The sequence below is a fragment of the Myiozetetes cayanensis genome, unplaced genomic scaffold, assembly GCF_022539395.1.
Source record: "Myiozetetes cayanensis isolate MyiCay16 unplaced genomic scaffold, myiCay2020 scf35, whole genome shotgun sequence".
In the NCBI taxonomy this organism is placed as follows: Eukaryota; Metazoa; Chordata; class Aves; order Passeriformes; family Tyrannidae; genus Myiozetetes; species Myiozetetes cayanensis.
Genome location: NW_026087577.1, coordinates 697,161 through 717,291, shown reverse-complemented (window position 1 = coordinate 717,291; position 20,131 = coordinate 697,161). Strand labels below are relative to the sequence as shown.

The following is a 20,131-nucleotide window of genomic DNA, read 5'->3' as shown; positions in this document are numbered from 1 at the left end:
TTTGTTTTGTAACTAGGAGGCCCTCATAGCCCACAGGACTGATCTTGTGGGTGCTTCCCTTGAGGGAGGGAATGCTACAGAGGATTTTGGAATATTCTTGCGAGGCTGCAAGTTAGAGACATGGGAGGAGGAAAGGCCGAGTCCTGAGTGTGTGCAGTGTAACACTTGCACTGAGCAGTGCATCTGCAGCTTTTGCTCCCTTTAGCATTGAAGTGCCTTGTGTATCTCAATGGCCACTGCTGAGCTCCCATGGGAAAAGTCATCTGGTTTCTGGTGACCCATCTCTAGTTCTCATTTGTCTTCAGTGTAGCAGCTTTGGAGAGGAAAGCAGGATCTGATTAATGTCACTTACTTCCCATAGCTGTTGTTGCCTGCAGTATATTCTCTAGTGCTTCGTCCTGCCTGGTGCTAAAGGACAGCCTGACTGCCAGTTTTGGTTCAGTTTCTGTGCAGACATTGCCAGGAGCCCAAGTCTTGAGCAATAATTCTTGTTTATTTTTAACTCTTGTTAAGCTCTCTGGATTCTGAGCTGACGTCTCTCTGCCAGTCTGTGCTGGAGGATTTCAACCTGTGCTTGTTCTACCTGCCCTCTCCTCCTAACCTGGGCTCAAGTAGTGAAGATGAAGAAGAGTATGAGAGCGGCTACTCCTTCCTTCCTGACCTCCTGATCTTCCGCATGGTCATCATCTGCCTTATGAGCGTTCACAGCCTCAAGAGGGCAGGTAACCAGTGCTTTACTTGGGAATTTAACTGCAGTTGGGCTGGAGGGTGCTGTGTGAACTGGTGTTTGTGCTGTGGCCTGGTGCTCAGCTCCTCCACCCCACTGTCTGGTTGCAGGTTCCAAGCAGTACAGCGCAGCCATTGCCTTCACGCTGGCCCTCTTCTCTCACCTGATAAATCACGTCAATATTCGCCTCCAGGCAGAGCTAGAAGAAGGGGAAAATCCCGTCCCAGCCTTTCAGAGTGATGGCACAGGTAAGAGAACAGTCATGGCAGCAGCTGGCTCTCCCCAGTTGCCTGCCTATAGGGCACAGGTTTGGTAGTGTAGTGCCTGAGTGAGGGTAGAGGCATCTTCATCTTTGACTGCTGAGCTGAAATCCCCAAAGCTGGATGACCTGCTGAGCAGTCTCCTTTTGGATGCTCTTTGTGAGCATCTGAATCATCACAGGATGGACATGTTGCTTTCCTTGTAAGGTGTTTACTTTCTGTGCTTCTTGACAGCTCATTCATCACCTGTTTACCCCAGTCTGAGACTTTATTTTCTGTCTCTCTGTTTACTGTTTTTACTGACCCTTTTCCTCCTCCACTGAGGAGATGATTTTGGGTGAAAGACCTGGGCTGGGGTAGGCAGAGGGGGGCTGAGGGAGACAGGCTCTCTCAGCATACCTCAGCTCTGCTCAAGGGCAGCTCTTGAGTTTCTGGGGAATCCCATTGAGCAGAGAATTAAACTACTGAATGTTTCCCCTGCAAACATTCTGTTTGCAGTACCTCGCTGAAGGCAAGGTGAGAGGGGTCCTGGTACAAGCAACAATGAACGACCCCTCCCCTGCAGGTTTGGAAGCTGTCAGGGTGACTCAGGGTTGCTGGAAAGGCTGGGAGAATGTTGGTCAAGGAAGGGATTGGGTCAGGTCATTGCCTTTTGTTTGGTGGGTTGCTCTGACTGTAGAAAGCTGGGGAGCAGAGTTAGGATTCATCTGTGTTTGGTGTTGCTTTAGCAGCACTCAGCACTAAGGCTGCCTGGTAATGGAGCAGCACAGCTTGGGCAGTAGGGATCAGGGCTTCCCAGGTGCCTTTAGAGAGTGAGTAGCTCTTCTGGGGTTGCCATTGCTTGTTCTGACACTGATGGAAGTGGTGGCTGAATTTTACAGCCCTGGTTCCCCAGGCTCGGGGCTGGCAGGCAGCAACCTGTGGGACACACCGCGACTTTAACTTGTGTTCTCCCTGTAAATGCAGATGATCAGGAGTCACGGGAGCCTGTGAACTCCATTGAGAAGGAAACTGAAGCTGAGCTGGCCAACCATCAGCCCAGCGAGGAACAGCGGAAGAACGACTGCAAGAAAAGCAAGAAATACTCGCGGCTCTCCTGTCTGCGCCGCCGCCGCCACCCCCAGAAGGTGGACGAGAGCGACCTGAGCGAGGGCTTTGACTCTGACTCCAGCCAGGGCTCCATCAAGGGCAGCGATGGCTCAGAGAGTGGCTCAGAGAAGAGTGACGAGGAAGCAGAAGCTGCTTTTGATGTGGAGACAGACTCTGACATGAACAGCCAAGAGTCTCGGTCCGACTTGGAGGACATGGAGGATGAGCCGGGTGAGGAGGGAAGCGGCCGAGGCAAAAGTGGGCCCAAAGAGGCCTTAAAAAACTGTGTGGATGGCAGTGGGCTGGGGGACTCCAAGAGCCCAAACATCTCTAAAATTGAGGCAGCAGATCCAGCAGTCAATGGGCCAGCTTCCCTGAGCACTAACGACGCAAGCATAGCCAGTAACCTGCAGGCCATGTCCACCCAGCTGTTCCAGACCAAACGCTGCTTTCGCTTGGCCCCCACGTTCAGCAACATCCTCCTGAAACCCAACAGTGAACCACCCACCTTGAAGGACGGGATGGAGAGCAAACCGTGTGTCAACGGAGATCTGGAGAAGCCCAGCTTGGCAGAGCAAGGTAAGGGCCTTGTTACTGCAGTTGTAAGTAGAAAACTGCACGTTGTGGCAGTCTGTTTGTTAAATTCACCTTCTCTCATGGTGGGAGCTCTCCTTTGGGCAGGTTTGGAGAACAAGGTTGCCCAGGTAATGGGCAGGCTCTGGGTTAGGCATTCCCTGAAGGAGGAGCTTTGCTTTCACTGCCTGACATGCAGGAATATGGGCACTGACAGAGGCAACACCTGCAGCCAGCCAGGGTTTACCAGAACAGCTTTGGCTCCACAGACTAAACACTGAGCAGCTCAGATAATTAAAAGATAACACAGGCTGGTTTGTTTTGAAAGGACTTCAAAGCTTATCTCGTTCCATGCCCCTTCCACAGGCAGGGTTGCCTTCCACTAGACCAGGTTGCTCCAAGCCCTGTCCAACCTGACCTTGAACACTTCCAGGGATGGGGCAGCCACAGCTTCTCTGGGCAACCTGTGCCAGGGCCTCCCCACCCTCACAGGGAAGAATTTCTTCCAAATACCTCATCTAAATTTACCCTCCTTCAGCTTAAAGCCATTTCCCCTTGTCCTGTTCAGCCCTTTGTCCCCAGTCCCTCTCCATCTCTCTTGGAGCCCCTTTAGGCCCCGGTAGGGGCTCCAAGGTCTCCCCAGAGCCTTCTCTTTTCCAGCTGAAAACTCCCAGCTCTCCCAGCCCTGTGTCCAGAGCAGAGGGGCTCCAGCCCTTGGAGCATCTCTGTGGCCTCCTCTGGACCTGCTCCAGCAGCTCCGGGTCCTTGCTGTGCTGAGGGCCCCAGGGCTGGAGGCAGCTCTGCAGGGGGGGTTTCACCTCAGCAGAGCAGAGGGGCAGAATTTCCCCCCTCATGTGCTGCCCACACTGTGGGGATGAGACCAGCACAGCATTGGCTTTCTGGGCTCCCAGTGCACGTGGCTGGGTCGTGTTGAGCTTCTTGTCACCCCACACACCCAAGTCCTTCTCTTCTGGGCTGTTCTCCAGCCATTCTCCCTCAGCCTGTGTTTCTGGGGGTTTGCCCCGGTGCAGTACTTGCCCTTGGCCTTGCTGAACCAGCTGGGCTTGGCACAGACCCACCTCTCCAGCCTGTCCAGGTCCCTCTGGTGCCATCCCTTCCCTCCAGCCTGTGACCCCACCACACAACTCAGTGCTGTTGGGTGCACTTGATCTCACTGTCCCTGTCACCAACAAAGATGTTTTAAGAAGTGCTGGTCCCAGTCCTGACTCCTGAGGATTCCACTCATCACTGCTCTACACTTGGACATCAAGCCATTGGCTGCAGCTCTTTGAGAGTGACATCCAACCACTTCCTTGTCCACCAAGTGGTCCATCCATCAAATCCATATCTCTCCTGTTTAGAGACAAGGATGTCAGGAGGGACAGTGCCAAATGCTCTGCACAAATCCAGGTAGATGATGTCAGTTGCTCTTCCTTCATCCCCCACTGCTGTAACCCCATTATAGAAGGCCACTATATTTGTCAGGCACGATTTGCCTTGGTGACACCATGCTGGCTTCAGAGGATGATTCCAGCAGGTATGAAAGACTGGAATTATCTTCCTTTTTCCCATGTGAAATCCCTAATCAGACACTTACTAGGGCCTCTGGTAACAGACAGTGCAGGTGCAGGGGAGGAAGTTCCCCATGAGATGACAGCTTACCCACCCTGCAGAGCTCTCACAGGAGTTTATCTGTAAAATGTGACCTGGGTGCATGTGAGAGGTGTTGGGGGCCTCTCTGTGACCCCCTGGAAGTGCCTCACCAAGTGTTCCAGGCTGAACTCCCTGGAGATGCACAGCAGGTGGAGCTGCCATATCTCCATTACCACCCAACTTAGGACCAAGAGCAGCTGGAAAGGGAGATCTGGTGCTCTACAGGGAATTGTTTGTGTTCCAGATAAAACCACATGGGCCTGTTCGGCCTTGTTTGTCATTCCCTCTGGCTTTCCTGGAGCAAGGGAACATTCTGCAGCCTGTTGCCAAATCCATCTGGCCTGCAGCACTGGCAGGATTGAGGCCTTTCCCGGGCCAGAATTTGAAGGGGCAGTATTAGATCATGTCAGTGTTGACTGGCTCCCAGCATTTGCTTCATGGACACATGAAAGAGGTGGGGGGTAAAGGAAAAAACAAATGGGTTTTGGTCTGTTTAACCCTTTTCCTCAGTGGGTTATCCAGATGTTGCAGCTCCAGGAACTGTGGCCACGATACCTTACAGAAGTAGAAGATGAGAGTTGGAATGTGTTCACTAACCCCTGGGATTTTTTTAGCTGTGAGCTCTTCTTGGCTGTGCTGTTTCCAAACTGCTGTTCTGTGGTGTGTCAGGGATGAGTTCTGAATAAATCACCTCCTCCCTTCTGATTCCAAAGGTTTATGGAATGCTGTGTTAATAGGCAGCAGTGGCAGCCCTTGAAATAAGGGCTGTAGCAAAACATGTCGTTGATTCCCACCTAGACCTCAGGTCATGTGTGTAACGTGTGATTCCACTGGCAGTGACTTTGAGGTCCTCAGCTCTGGAGAGTTACAGGATTGCAAAGAATATATTCAATATTTAAAATTCCCCAGGCCTGGGTCATAGGACAGCCCTGCCATTTCCTTCTCTTGCCTGGCCCAAAGGTGGGAGCGTGCTGGACTCGTGGCCACTGCTGGCTCTGTTCCCTGCAGGAGCTGCCCTGCTCCCTGTGCAGGCACGGGCTGCCCTGCTCTGTCAGCAAGTCTCTCTCTCCCTCACAGGGAGATCTTAGTCCTCTTCTCCCAAGGAAGATGAAAATGCAGGAGTGGTACATTCTGGTAACAGCACAGGGGACTGTGGTGGAAAAGGGCCTGGTTTTGTGAGAGTGTGTGGAAGCACCAATAGTTCAGCACAACTCTTTACCAGCTCAGTGCTGTCCTGACACCAGCAGGGCTTGGCATCTCAGGGGGTTTAACACCTGCCATCCTGCACTTCCCTTTGTGTTGCAGATGATGTGTCTGACTCTGAGGAAAGCATTTCAAGTAACAAATCCTGCAGGAACGAGCGATCCCTTCAGGAGAAGCTGGAGATCGTGACCAACGAGGGGCTGCTGCTCACGGTCAAGGTGTTCCTGGACTGGCTGAGGACAAACACAGACCTCATCATCATGTGTGCTCAGGTGGGGATGGTGGCAGGGCTCCCTCCAAGGCTGTGTCTGGTCAGCTCCCCTGGGCTGGGATGTGGAGGGCAGGTTGCAGCCACAGCCCCAGTCCCTGACAGAGTGTGATGTTACATCCCCCACCATCTGAGTTAAGCTCACCTGGACTTAAGAAGGGTAGTGAGGTTTACTCTTCATAAAGCATTCTGAGGGCTGTGAGGTGCTGGAAGGCTCAAGTGGCCTGGTGGTTGTGTACATCTGTCCTGACATTTTCTGTGGCCTTTTGTGTTCTTTTCCTGCAGAGCTCCCAGAGCCTGTGGAACAGGCTGTCTGTGCTCCTGAACCTTCTGCCTTCTGCTGCAGACCTGCAGGAATCAGGTACTGGAGGAGGAAATGGCGATGTCATTCACCCAGCCCAGTCCTCAGGGATTCCCAGGGTGTGTGGGAGATCCTGGGGGACATATTTCCCAGGAGCAGTTTTTATAAGCACAGTGGGAAGCGACACATGCACGTGTTGTTTTTTCTTTGTTAAAACACCCTTCCAGTTAAATACTATCCCATAGACTTTAGAGTCATAAAATCATGGAATATGCCCCCCAGGATTATCAGGTCCAACTCCTGGCCCTGACAGGACAACTCCAAAAATCTCAAACAAAAATCATATTATATATGACTGGCAACATACTGAAACACTGACACCAGCGTGTGAAAATCCATGTGTGGCCAGCAGGAGTGAAATTCACTGCCAGGAGCAGAAGTAAGGCTGTGATTTTTGTCATGGCAACCCTGGAAAATAGTTTTGGAGCTCCAGCTGCTCGTGATATCCCCTGTGCCTCTTTGGGGCTGAGCCTGAAGATCCCTGTGGTTTGCAAGAAGCAGAGTTTAAACAGGGATGTTCATCTGTTGGAAGGAGTGAGAAAGCTATCCCTCCAAATTGGAGAATTCCTGGAGCCACTCAGCAGGCTGTTTGGGACAGTTGCTCTTTATGTTGTGGGTTGGCCTTTTGGTTCCTCCTTGAGCAGGTGCTCACAGGACACGTGTCATTAACACCTCTGCCAGTGACCATTACAGATCATGTGCTTTACAGCAGCTCTCCTCTTTGTCCCCTTACCTGTTGTTTTGTTCTCCCTCCTGCCCCTCCTCTTCAGGGCTGGCCCTCTGTGATGAAGTCAAGGACATCCTGAGTGAGGCTGAGCTCCCAGACCTGAAGGCCAACCTCCTGCTCCCGGAAGATGTGGCCCTGCGCAATCTGCCCCCTCTGAAAAATGCACACAGGAGGTTTAACTTCGAGCAGGACCGGCCCATTTTCTCAACAGTTGAGGAGGTGAGTTTGGGATAAATCCTGGGAAAAAAGTCAGGCCTGGATTGTTGTTTTATGTGGTTCCTTTTCCCAGCACTGAGGGCCTGAGCAGAGGTTTAGGGTGGAACTGCCTGTTCTTCCTTGCAGTCTGTCGTGCGGATCTGCTGCATCCGGAGCTTCGGTCACTTCATTACCCACCTCCAGGGCAGCATCCTGCAGTTCAACTCAGAGCTTGGGATCTTCATCAGCATAGCACAGTCGGACCAAGACAACTTGGTGCACCAGGCCCAGGCACAGTTTCACATGGTGAGTTGGCAGAGGTGGATGAATTTTCTGTGCTTGGCACAGTTTCCTGTAGGTTGCTATTAGGTTGTGACTGTAAGTGCAGATCTTTGCGGGGGAGATGACTGTTCTGCTCCTTAAATCTACTTGAGTGTCCCCTTTTCACCCTGGTTTTGGAAGTGTGTGCTAATGTCAGCTGGTGTGTTTCCTGCTAACTGATATGGAAGTTTGGTTTTGCAACCAGGCTGCAGAGGAAGCTCGTCGGAACAGGCTCATGAGGGACATGGCTCAGCTTCGACTGCAGGTAGGAAATGCCTGTTCCAGCCTGAAAACCAGCAGGGTAGTGGCTGGAATGTCAGAAACTGAGAAGGGAAGGGAAGGGAAGGGGAACTCTCTGCTCCCATCCCACACAGAGGCAGTAATTCCATTCTGCATAGACTGAACTGTAGAATATCTCAAGCTGCAAGGAACCCTTTAGGATTGTGGAGTCCAACTCCTTGCTCCTCACAGGGCTACTGAAAACTAAATGGAATGCCCTAGAGCATTGTCCAGGCACTCCTTGAGCTCTGGCAGACTTGGTGTCATGACCACTGCCTTGGGGAACACGTTCCAGGGACCAGCCACCCTCTGGGGGAAGAAAGTTTTCCTAATGTCCAACCTAAACTGTTCCCTCGATGCAGCAACAGAACTGCAAATGGAATAAACCATTTCCTCAAGTCCCATTGCTGGTCATGGGAAAGAGGAAATCAGCACCTCCCTGTCACTGACCCCCATGAAGAGGGGGGAGGCTGTGGTGGGGATCACCCTCAGCCTTCTCTGCTCCAAGCTGAGCAGGCTGAGTAACCTCAGCAGCTCGAGCTTTCACCATCCTGGTCATTCTCCTCTGGACACTCCCTGAAAGTTCAATGTCCTTACACTGAGGTGCCCAAAACTGCTCCCAGTACTCGAGGTGGGGGCACACTGGGGCAGTACAGAGTGGGACTGTCATCTCTCACTGACCTTCTGCTGCATCCAGCCCTCTGCTCCATGTGCTGGGAGGTCGGAAAGGTCCGATGGAGCTTTGCAGGGTGAGGTTTGATGGTTTGTTTCAGCATAAATGTGAAGCCAGTGTCTCTGCGTCTGTGTTTTCAGCTGGAGGTGTCTCAGCTGGAGGGGAGTCTCCAGCAGCCCAAGGCACAGTCAGCCATGTCTCCTTACCTTGTCCCGGACACCCAGGCCCTCTGCCAGCACCTGGCCCTGGTGAAGCAGCTGGCCACGAGCGGGAGGTTCATCATCATCATCCCTCGCACAGGTACGGGGACTCCACGGCAGGTAACTGTGGCTGCCTGCCCCTGCCCCCTCTGTGCTGGGAGCAGACCCCAGGGGCCTGGGCGGTGGCTTTCCCTCCTCCTTGACTTGGGCTGGAGCAGCTGCAAAACCATTTCCAAACACGTGTTTGGAATCCAGCAGAGGGTGTTGGAGAACAGCTGGGGGAGAGAGGTCTTGTTCTCACTCTGCCTGCAACCATGGCTGCTGTGCACCAGAGAGAGTTCCGTGGAATGGGGAATACTTGACACCTCTGGATCAGTTTGCAGAAGTAGAACTGTAAGCAAGATGGTTTTCTTTCTTTTTTTTTCTTTGTTAGTTATTGATGGCTTAGATTTCCTGAAGAAGGAGAACGCCGGTGCTCGGGACAGCATCCGGTACCTGGAGGCAGAGTTTAAAAAGGGAAACAGGTGAGAGGGATGTGATTTGCCCTTCCTTTTGGAATGAGTGGGGTTTAGGGAGGAAGAAAACAACAGTGGTGGGAGCAGGCTGTGCATCCCTTGGAGCAGAGCGAGGAGTGGGTCAAGGGAAAGCCAAGCTTCAGGAACAGGAAGGTGGTGAAGTAGCAGATTCTCACCTGGTTCTCCAGATGTGCTGGTAGTTGCTGCTCAGCTGTGAAGTGCAGCTGCTTCTGAGGAATGGGGGAGTTGCATCTGTGTCCCTGTGTGAACCAGAGCAGTGCCCTTTGCACCGGGAGCGCTGGCAGAGCCGGACTGTGCCTGGGTGCTCTGCAAAAGCACAAAGAGCTGTGAGGACAAACTGCATCTTTGAGGCCCATGTTGGGGCTGGTGGGCTCTGAGAAGTGGTGCTGTGAGCAGGGATGATGGTGAGGCAGGGAGGTGATCAAAGGGTTTCACAGGGGATTCCTTGGGCAGGCCTTTGGGTGTTACTTGGGTTGGCAATAGCCAGTAAAAGGCCCTGCAGCACTTGGAGGAGCTGCTGTGGGGCACTGACTTTGGTCTGTGTGATGGTCTCCATGTGAGCTCAGACTCTGCTCTCTCCTTAGGTACATTCGTTGCCAGAAGGATGTTGGGAAGAGCTTTGAGAGGCATAAATTGAAGAGACAAGATTTAGATGCTTGGTAAGATTTCAGCATCTGAAGGTGTCTGAGCCTGGTTCCCAGCAGGCAGGTGGCTTTGGGGAGAGGTGTTAGCACTGGAACCCATAATAAAGCTTGTTCTATGTGAGTGTAGTGGGTTGACCCCAGCTGGACACGCTAAAGCCACTCTCTCACTCCCCTCTGCAACTGGACAGAGGAGAGAAAATATAACAAAAGATTCATGAGTTAAGGACCGGGAGAGATCACTCACAGTCACTGTCACAGGCAAAACAGACTCAAAGTGGTGATATTCATTAAATACTGACAGAATCAGAGCAGGAAAATGAGAAATAAAATAAAAACATCTTCCCCCCAGCCCTCTCTCCTTCCAGGTTCTCCCTCCTCCCCACCCTGTGGCGCAGGGAGACAGGGAATGGGGGTCACAGTCACTTGTTGTTTCTGGCAACTTCTCACAGAAACCACCCCTGTAGCTCCCCCATGACCAAAACCTGGCCACACAAACCCAATACAGTGAGTAACGATGAAGTTCCCTCAAGTTGGGGACATCCATCTGCAAGTCTCACACCGAGTGCTTTTTGCTCAGAAGGCTCTCTGAAAAGTCCTTCCCACGCAGATGTGGTCTTCCCACTGACCTTCCCCTCTGATTCTCTCTTCTGGCAGGAATCTCTATAAAATACTGGACAGCTGCAAACAACTGACAGTGTCCCAAGGGAGCGGAGAGGACGACACCACGGGAATGGTCACCATCATCACAGGCTTCCAGCTGGAGGACCCAAGCACATTTTCGGTGCCCATGCAGGTCAGTAGCTCTTTTCTGGCTGAGCTGAGCTGTTCTGCTTCCTAGCAAGGGTAAAATATGATTGGTTGACCAGAGATTTTTTTTTTAAAAAATGTTTTCTACCTTGGCTAATAACTTTCCTGGGTTTCCCAGAGTTAACTTCTAAGATGAGATTCCTTCTTCCTTGAAAGTTCTTTGATTTGTCATGCTCTCGTGGTACAGAGTATCTGGGAAGAGGTGGTAGAATTGAATTCCATGTCTGTGCAGGCCTCTTGTGCCAGAGCAAGGAGAACTGGGAGGATTGGGCCTTCCAGCCATGCCAGCCTGCCCGAGAGCCCCCAGTTTGGGAACAGCAGTTGTCTTGTCAGGGCAAGGAAAACAATCACGGCCTGTTTTGTCTGTGTTTGCTTGCAGTCTGCCATCCAGGCAGCCGCCAACGCCAGCGTAGAAATAAAAAACGTTCTGGAGTTCTACAAGCAGTGGAAAGAGATGGGCTGATGGTCAGAAAGGCATCGGGTTGGTGAACCTTTCTCTCCCCCTCTCGGAACGTGCAGCGTCTGAACGAAGGAAACAACAATCTGGGCGACACTTAGACACGAAGAAGCAGCAGCAGCAACAGTAACAAAAATACCTACCCAAACGAATTAAAAAACAAACAAAACAAATCCAATGTGGGCACGCACACAGACACCCTCCACCTGCATCCTGAGCAGACGGCTGCACAGCTCCGAGGCGCCAACCGCTCTGAGAGAGGCCCCTCGGCACCGCTGGGGCAGAGCTCTGCCCTTCTCCCAGTCGGCAGAGATGGGCGAGAGACGGGCAGTCCTTCATCCCCCTCCTTCCTCCCAAAGCTTGCTTGGCCAGCGGGCACGGCCGGCGGTTCAGAGCGTGGACTTGAGCTGAGCGAAACCAAACCCGCGTGGCAGAAACGGAGCCCTCCGGCTTGGGAAAGAAGATCCAAAGAGTGTTTTTGCTCTTGTTTGGCAATCTGGGGACAGGAAAGTGGATAGTCTTTTTTTTTTTTTTTTTTTTTTTTTTTTTTTCCCCCCCCTCTCCTTTGAATGAATTATTTTTCAAGGGTTTTTTTTTTTTTCCTTTTAATTCTTAGTTTTTATATATATAAATAATATTAAAAAAAAAAAAAAGGAAAAAGAGGATTTCCCTTGGGGGTTCTGGATACTCTTCCAGTGTCAGAGAGCAAAGGAAACAATTATGCTATTTAAAAAGGGGGGGAAAGCTCTTAATATAATTTTTTTTGTCTCAGAACAAGCATATTTATTTCCTTTCCCAGTCCCCAGTGGAGCGGGCTCAGTGCAAAGGGATGTGGGCCTGCGAGAAGGGAGCAGCCCACGGTGCACATCCCCCCTCTCCCTGCAAGCCACACACTTCATGAGCAACGTGAGCTTGGCTGTGCTGCTCCAGGGAGGCCACAGGACTCTGTGCCTCCATCCCCAGCCTCTCCCACTTCGCTTCCAGCGTTAGAAAAGGAGGAATCCAGCAGAGTAGCTGGAAGAGAAAGAAGAGCCAGGTGGGATTTAAACACCGATAAGGCTCAACCTTGAGCACTGCGACCCTGGGATGGAGGGGACGTCTCCAAAGGACCCAACGCCTCTTTTTTTTGTCTTTTCTTTCCCCCCCCCCCCCTTTTTTCCCCTAAATCTTGCAATGGGGTGTGGAGGAGGAAGGAGGATCTCAAAGCCATTATCTTCTGCTGGTTGTTCGACGCACCACTGCTGCTATGCCATGGTAGAGAGGGTGGCAGAGCCGGAGCATTCGTGTCCCCCCTCCTCGTGTCCCTTCGGGGCCGGCAGAGGCAGCGCCGTGACCGCCCCTGCCCAGGAGGACCAAGCTCCCGGACCATTCCGTGCTTTTCACATCCCAGGCGGGAGGGATGATGCTACCTGGACAGGTGCTGGAAGAGCTGGTTCCCCAGGTGACCTGTGAGGGACCTCACAGACCTCCATCCCGACAGCATCTCACGCATCCTGTGTCTGACACGTCACTCGCCGGCGCTCGGGCGTGGAGCCGTGGGTTCCTCGCAGGGCAGTGGGAGAGGGGCTGGGTGGCCTCTTCGTGCTCCCCCTGCCTCTGTGTGCCCATGGAACATCTCCATCCACACGAGCCAGCAGCAGCTATGCAAGTACAAACCCTTGGAGTCTTCTACCTGTGTGTGTGTTCACACGAGCCAGCCAGAAGCTGCTGCAGCCGGGGCGTAACACAGGAGGGCAGCTCAGCTCCTCCAGTCTGTGAGGGCTCCGAGCACGGTGTGTTGTACTGCAAGGCAGGATGTTCCTTGTTTTCATGTTAAAAACTGAGAATACCAGCACAAGTCCCAGAGGATTTGTTTCTTTTCCAGTTCGAGGTCCTTTTTGCAGCGCAGCAGAGGGAAATGCCAAGCTCCACAGTCCAGCTGGATCCATCCCTGGAGGCTGACAGGCAAGGGTGGGGGAGGGACAGGGGTTTCCCTGCAAGATTTTCCCTTTTGCAGCTCTTCCTGAAACAAAGTGCTTTGCTTGGCTAAGCCAAGGAAAGGACATACCCAGGACAGCAGGTCGGAGACTCTGGCTCACCTTGGACGTTCTCAGAGATCTGAGAGGGGCTGTGAAACCCACAGTCACTCTTCCCTCCAGTGGTTTTATTTGAAGCCATTTAGTGTAGCTTGTTATTTCTGTTTGATGGGGTGGGAAAAGAGAAGGGAATCACCTTGTGGCACGTGGTGGAAAGCAGAGGCATCACCCCCTGTGCCTCAGCTGCTCTTGTGATGGAACCCTCCTTGTCTCATGGAGGCCTGGCTCGGGGGCATGGCAGGCTCTGCTTTTTCCTGCTGATGGGGAAACCCCACTGATGCTGAGCACAGCAGAGCCATCTGGGAGTCAGATGGGGCTGAGCCCAACTGTGTGTGTCCTGAGAGCCCTCGGTGTCACCCCCGGCCGCACTTGGGTTGGTGAAGAGAAGCTGCAGTCAGAGCAGTGAGGAGCTGGGGGTGCTCAGCTTCCTTCCAGGCTGGTCCTTCCCTTGGTCCCAGCTGGATCTGGAGGGAAGGGAAGAGCAGTGCAGGCAGAGCAGCAGCCCAGAGCAATCTCTGCCTCCCTGGGGATGAGTGTCTCAGTCTGTGCAGCTCCCAGAGCTGAGCAGGGTGGGAGCTGGGAGCCAAGTGCCCTGGGGTCAGAGGCTGGGGCTGGCACAGTGTCCTGGCTCACCAAGGCCTCGTTTGGGCACAGTTAAAGAACAAAAGTAAATAAACTCAATTTCTGTAACCAGAGTTGGTGGAGCTACAGTGAGCCCATGTGGGGCCACTTGGCGAAAGCAGAGGCTGCCCTTGGTGACTGCCCTTGTTCCTGAGGGGTTGGTTTAATGTTCCCTGAGCTTTTGTACACTTGGAGGGGAGGAAGAGGCCTCTGCCCTGCAGTGGGGAATCCTGACTGCCCTGTGGCACCTTCCACCCTGGGCTGCAGGGGGAGGGATCGTGACCTTTTAAAAGGACAGCTGAAGGGTCCCTGTGCCACCCTCCTCCTCTCCAGAGGGCGTGGCTGTGGTTGAGCACCTGGGGAATGGTTTTGGGATACCTGTTCCCACTCAGATGCATGGAGCTGGAAAAGCTGGAGACTCCAAAGCTCTGGAGCAGTGTGGGGTCCTCTGGCACACCTGGTCTTCTGGGAGGGCTCAATGTGTCATCTTTAGGGTTGGGGTAAAGGAAGGCATTTCTTAGCCCCCATCCCAGTGCTTGGGATGAGCTGGAATTTCCTCCCTGGGGATAAATCGAACAGATCTGCTCTGTCCGAGGGCCTGTGCCTGTTTGCTCCTCCTGGGATTGGGTGCATCATCCACACCCCAGCAGGGCCCTGAGCTGGCAGGGGGGTCCCTGCCCTGGGGTGGTGGTCACTGATGCAAAGCAAATGGGACGGTCTGTGGGAGGCTCCACCTGTCCTGTGGCTCCTGTGCACTGTGGAGGGGTCTCCCTCAAACCCCCCCAGCCTGAGCCAGAGCTGTGAGCTGCGAGAGCATCGGGCAGGATGGAGGCTGTGCAGGCCCTGCCACGGCTCATCCCTGCAGTGCTGCTCCTGCACCCACTCCGGGCTTGCCCAGACCAGGTCCAAGCCAGTTCTGTAGCGCCCGCTGTGCTGGGAAGGAGGGCAAGTGGAAAAACCATCCTGTGGGCCAAAACCAAGGGTTTTCATGTGTTTTTGTGTGTTTCTTGGGTTTGGTTTTCTCGTCGTTACCACCCAGTTGAGCTGTTGGGGGTTTGTGGGGTGACCCCGTGCTGGGAGGACGCAGGTCTGTGGTGGCTGAGGCTGGCTGGGCTGTCCCCACACCAGGCTGGACGTGCCCACTGGTGCTTGTTGGGCTTCTGCTCTGTGGTTTTATGGGCTGTTCAGAGCAGCTCATCCCTCTGCTCCCATCCTTGCTGGGCTCGAGGTCCCTGCAGTGCCTCGGGTTTTCTCTTGCATCTTCAGTTTGGGGTTCTTGTCGGTGTTTTCCCAGCCGGGGCGGGGACAGGGCGGGCTGGCACAGGGGCCGTGTTGCTGGCCCTACCACTGGCAGCGAGGGGACTGTTGGTTCGAGGCAAGGGACAATCATCTCTCCTCAGCCCTCCTGGGGCTCAGGGGCCTGCGGGGCCAGGGGATTTTGCTCTCGCTGGGGGACGAGGGGGCACAGGGCCCAGCTGGGCGAGGAGGGGCTGGGGCTCTTGGCATGTGACGGTGGTCCCAACACATTGACTGGCTTAATAAAGTACCAGATGTTTGTACCTCGTGTCCTGTGGTCCTTCCCACACCCTCCTGCCTTTCCTGCACTGCCCCAGGAGCTGCCACAGGAGCACCTCCAACCCCAGCAGAAGAACCCTCTGGGGCTCACTGGGCACCTTCACAGCTCGGTTTTAACAGGGGAGGGGGGAAGTGTAAATTTTTTAAAATATGTAACTTTTTGGTGTCCATTCCAGGCACCGGGCACAAGGTGGGCTGGGTCCCACCGCACACTGGTGACAAGGGAAGGTGGAGGATGTTTTGTAGGGGGAAAATGGATCGGTGTTCCCTTCCCTGCATTCATTGTGACTCACCAGCAGAGCTCCCCGATTTGCTCTGCTGGGGGGAAGCACCGAGCCAGGCACCAGCATAATTCCCTCTCCCTCTCCGGTTCTTTGGAGGAATTCCCTCTCCCTCTCCGGTTCTTTGGAGGCTGCCAGCGGCGGGAAGCTCAGAGAGGGGGGTTGTGAAAAGGCAAATCCGGCTTCAGTCCCCAGTGGGGGAATGGGCTGTGGGTGAAACGTGCCCTGTGTCCCAACACCGCCCTGGCACAAAGGGACTGTCACTGCCGGCTCCGTCCCCTCCAGCGGGGCTGGGAACACCCCTTCAAGCTCGGGAGGGCCGTGCCAAGAGGCCACCGGCATTCCTGGCCCTGCATGGGCTGTGGACGTGCTGCCGGCCCCATAACAAACCCTGAGCCTCCGTCATCGGTCCCTGCGGGCAGCAGGGGTACCATGGATGGGAGTTTGCCCCATGCCCTTTGCATGGGAATGGACTGAGGGTGACATTGAAACAGGAAAAGACCACAACACCGGGGCTGGGACTCCTGGTCCTGCTCGAGCTGAGTGCTCAGGGACCCCCAGGAGCTGCCATCTCTCCAGCCCCACTCACAGCCCGTTCCCCTCCCTCTCTGTGCCTCCACTTCCCCCTTCCTCGGGCAAGACGTGTCGTTCCCCTGCCCTGAACCCCGCCTGGGTTTGCTGTGCTTATGCAGGTTATTTTGGAGGGGCTGTTCAGCACCAGGCTCTGCATCCTGGTGTGGGGACCCCAAACCCTCCCACAGGGCTCCTGCCAACACCGCTGGGGACCAGCAGCTTCCCCTGGGGCTGCTGGAGCAGCAGAGACCTGGTGTGGACTGGCTGTGGAGTCCGGACAGGCACAGGGTGGATTCGAGCTGCTCATGCCGTGCCCAGCACTCAACACAAACCCTCCGGGGGTCAATAAATCCCCGAGGAAGGGCACTTGGAAAGCACTGATGCTGCTCAGCTCGGCCCTCCACCCCCCGAGCGGCAGCTCCGTCCAGCTGCGGTGCGGAGCCTCTGCTGGCATCGCCCCCATGGACCGAGCCAGAGCCGCTGCCAGCCCTTTGCTGCTGCCAGGCCGGCTTTGTTTCCCCAGACTTTTGATTTTTCCACCTCTCCCCTCCCAGGTCTCCTCTGGTGAGACCCAGCGGTGTGACCTACCGGGTGTTTATGAAGGTCCCTGCAGGCTCTGTCGCCTGCCCCGGCTCTCCCAGTTCGGTGGCAATTTAAGATCCGGAGCCCGGAGCCGCTTTGCAAAGGCCCCTCCAGCGGGGGAGGCTCCCGCGCCCCACCCAAGCCCCGCAGCACCCCGGGGTAACCCCCCCTGCACGGGGAGGGGGTCCTGTCTCCAGGGTATCTGAGCGGGCTCGTCCCTGCCGTGCTGGCTTGGCCCTAAGGCTGCGTCTGCCCGGGACATCCCCAGGCCTGGGGGGCTCCGCGGGGACGAGGCAGGATCTGGTTCTTTCCTGCCGCCCACCCGACAGCCGCCAGCACCCACCCACTGCCCCACCATGCTCCCCGTATCCCGGGCGTGGGGTCTTGATCCTGCCCAGCCCGCGGCTCTCTGAAAGAGTCAGAGAGTGGACCTTGCTGGGCACAACCCTGGAGAAAAGCCGGGAGCCTTCTAGGGCGTGTCCGTCCTGTCCCTGCAGCCCCTCCCGCCCCAAGCGCCGCGGCCCCGGGGAGATGCCGATAAAGCTGCCTCAGATCTTCAGGGTCCACAAGGGGTGGCTGCGGGAACGGGGGCTCTGCAGCCAAGGTTCTTTCCTCAGTTCCCTCATTCGAGATGGGGAATCGGCTGGACTCCCCACCCAGCCTTGCTGCAGCTGGGAGATACTCCCAGCACACCCTGCCTCGGTTTCCCCACCCACCATAACCCCACAGCAGATCTTGGGCTGCCCCACCTGTAGGTGGGGATGGCGACAAGGATGAGGATGGAGACAGGAGAGGGAACTGTGACAGAGCTCAGCCCGAAACATGCTCTGCCCTCACAGGTATTTCGTGTGGCACTTCCCGGTGCTCTCACCCTCCTTGGAGCTCTGCCAGGAGCCCCACCCCTGGCCCCTGCTCATCTACCTGCTGCTCTGCCTCTATCCCTTCCCCTCCAGCTGCACCCACACCTTCATCTCCTCGTCAGCACTGGCCCCATCTGCTGCTTCTGCAGTTGCAGAGCCCTCAGCCCCTCCAGCCTGGGGGAGCTCTGTGGAGAGGGGTGGCACAGGGGTGTGGATGGGGCAGGGAGCTGCAGGCCCCTCGTGTTTGCCTACAGAGCCTCCCACGATGATGAACCACTGAGTCAGCAGCGTCTGGCAGCGATACTTTGTCCCTCACGGCTGCTTTGAACTCCTTTGTCTGCACCGGCCTCTTCTGCTGCTCCCGGTATGTTTGGGGTAAGGAAATTGGGGCTGGAGGATTCCTCCTTCTCAGCTGTGGGGTCCTCTTGGTGATTGCCCTTGCTTAGGCCCTAAGCCAGGGTGCCAAACCCCGGAAACGTGTCTGTCTGTGTGTCCATGTGTCTGTATCTGTGTCTCTGTGTGTCCGTGTGTCTGTGTGTCCGTGTCTGTGTGTCTGTGTGTCCATCCGTCTGTCTGTCTATGTGTCTGTGTGTCCATGTCCTGCTGCAGCACGGCCACTGCTCGGTGTCAGCCCCACCGAGGGCTGGAGGCAGAGCTGAGGGGTTCGGGCCCAGGGGAAGGTGTGGAGGGGCTGGCAGAGGCTGCAGTGGTGGGAGCAGAGGTTGGGGGGGTTCTCCCCATGCCCTGGCTGGGTGTGGGCCGGTGGTCTTGTCCCACGGGACCCCAGGGCTGTGGCAGGAGATGAACTGGGAGATGGGTGCAGGAGGTGTGTGGGGAGGCCCTGGCGCAGGTTGCCCAGAGAAGCTGTGGCTGCTCCATCCCTGGGAGTGTCCAAGGCCAGGATGGAGCAAGCTGGGCTAGTGGAAGGTGTCCCTGCCCATGGCAGGGAGAGGTGGAACAAGGTGAGCTTTCAGGTCCCTTCCAACCCAAACGAGATGTGATTCCATGAATTTGGGGATGATACATCACCCTTCATGGGGACACAGCAGTGTGTGCACGTGTGTGTGTGTGCCAGGGTTAATGAGGAATTAGGGTGGTTTGTGACAGAAGCCCTGTAGCTGGGCAGGGTGCAGGGCCTGGGGTGCACAAAGTCCTGCTGCCCCCAATAACTCCACGCTTTAAAATAAACCAGAATAATGGTGGTGCAGCACTGGCTCCTCATTGCCAGGGACACGATCCAGGGGTGGTGGCATCGCTCCACGCCAGAGCCTGAGAGGGGACAGGGAGGGAGGCCAGAGGTCCTCATCCATGTGGGGTGGGGGGACATGGGGCACGTCCACTGCAGCCTCCCACCCACCCACCCAACCCCCAGCCCGGGAAGGAACCGGCTCCACGATATGCATTTATTTCTTTCCGGGGCTAACAGAAAGGGTGTAAAGCAGGGCGTGAGGGGTGCTCAGAGCTCAGCCCCTGCCCCGCAGCGCGGCCGGGGGGGGCGGCGGGGGCTACACGAAGCCGTAGTAGCGCCGATACGCCTCCTGCAAGCCCACCTGGTCGGCCAGCTCGTCACAGTCGGGGTTGAGCTCGCACACCTCGCGCTTCGCCTCCAGTGGGTCCGGCGGGGCCGCATAGACGCTGCTGGGGACAGACGGGGGACTCAGGGGAGTGCTGGGGGGTCCCGTGGGGGCTGAAGGCTCCCGGGGAGGGGACCCCCTCGGTGTCACAGGACCGAGCAGTACCTGCCATAGCCGTAATTCCGCTTCTGCCTCTGGACCAGCTGGGCACTGGCGCGTCTGGAGATGAAAGCTGAGGGGACAGCGGGGTGGGTCAGGGGGGTTGTGCCCCCCCGTCCCCGGGACAGCGGGGCAGGCATGGCCGCGGTCACTCACCTTCAGAGCTGGGAGAGTCGTCGGCGCTGGTGGAGCGATCGGCAGCTGGGGGTGACAGGGAGCAGCGGGTGGGCTCGGGAAGGTCCCGTGCGGGCTCTGGCCCTCACCTCGCTCCTCCTTTGGAGGCTCAGACCCCTCACTGAGATCCCCCCCCCAATCTGTCAAAGGGTATCCTGCTCCCCACCTCCCCGCTCCAGCCCCACCTCCCCCCCTGCCCCGGGGCTCAGCAAATCTCTCCCGGTCCCTTTGCTCCCTGCAGAGCCCTTCCCGGGGCACGGCCACCCCCAGCCCCATCCCCGGACACGGGGGTACCTCTGCGGCAGAGGCCGAGGGCGAGCAGGGCCAGCAGGGCCAGCAGCACGAGGGGCTTCATGGTGGCTCCCTGCGCCGGGCTCGGTGCAGCCCCCGCTCCCCGGGTGGATTTATAGGGCGCTGCAGCCCCGGCCGGGGGAGGCCACGGCCCCACCAGGGTTATTTCCAGCACATCCGCCGCGGCCGGAGCTGCCGGAACAGACGGCAATTGTGGTTTGGGATGAACTTGGTCCCCCCGTGCCTGGCCAGAGCCCACAAAGGGAGGGAAACGCGGCCCCAGGCCAAGGGGGATTTGCTGGTGGGCCCAGCCCTGCCGGCCTGGCAGCACCATCCCCCCTGGGACAGGCCATGGGGCACTGGGAGGCTCCCAGTCCCCCACTACCCTGTCCC

The 20,131-nt window shown here is 56.0% G+C and overlaps 2 protein-coding genes across 4 annotated transcripts in view; one reads left to right on the top strand and one right to left on the bottom strand.

Moving 5' to 3' along the window:
* SMG5 (SMG5 nonsense mediated mRNA decay factor) overlaps positions 1-15,152 on the top strand; it is a 29,964-nt gene extending 14,812 nt beyond the window's left edge. The window contains exons 10-22 of one of the 2 annotated variants that reach the window (XM_050327889.1): positions 514-722; positions 838-975; positions 1,954-2,655; positions 5,608-5,777; positions 6,059-6,134; positions 6,905-7,080; positions 7,204-7,362; positions 7,583-7,642; positions 8,470-8,629; positions 8,963-9,053; positions 9,650-9,724; positions 10,364-10,502; positions 10,896-15,152. In XM_050327889.1, the coding sequence (XP_050183846.1) occupies positions 514-722; positions 838-975; positions 1,954-2,655; positions 5,608-5,777; positions 6,059-6,134; positions 6,905-7,080; positions 7,204-7,362; positions 7,583-7,642; positions 8,470-8,629; positions 8,963-9,053; positions 9,650-9,724; positions 10,364-10,502; positions 10,896-10,979 (2,239 nt within the window). In that variant the 3' untranslated portion in view covers positions 10,980-15,152. The remainder of the gene's footprint in view (positions 1-513; positions 723-837; positions 976-1,953; positions 2,656-5,607; positions 5,778-6,058; positions 6,135-6,904; positions 7,081-7,203; positions 7,363-7,582; positions 7,643-8,469; positions 8,630-8,962; positions 9,054-9,649; positions 9,725-10,363; positions 10,503-10,895) is intronic. The other variant, XM_050327890.1, reaches the window with a different exon arrangement.
* A 3,777-nt stretch (positions 15,153-18,929) lies between these two features.
* On the bottom strand, positions 18,930-19,820 carry BGLAP (bone gamma-carboxyglutamate protein). 2 transcript variants are annotated; one of them, XM_050327895.1, is made up of 4 exons: positions 19,742-19,820; positions 19,430-19,474; positions 19,280-19,346; positions 18,930-19,178 (listed from the first exon to the last, which is right to left on the bottom strand). In XM_050327895.1, exons 1-4 carry the CDS (start codon positions 19,800-19,802, stop codon positions 19,046-19,048), a joined length of 306 nt encoding a protein of 101 aa, XP_050183852.1. In that variant the 5' UTR covers positions 19,803-19,820; the 3' UTR covers positions 18,930-19,045. The 2 variants fall into 2 exon arrangements, with proteins under 2 accessions (XP_050183852.1, XP_050183853.1); XM_050327896.1 differs by having other exon boundaries at positions 18,930-19,175.
* Positions 19,821-20,131: the final 311 nt, after the last annotated feature.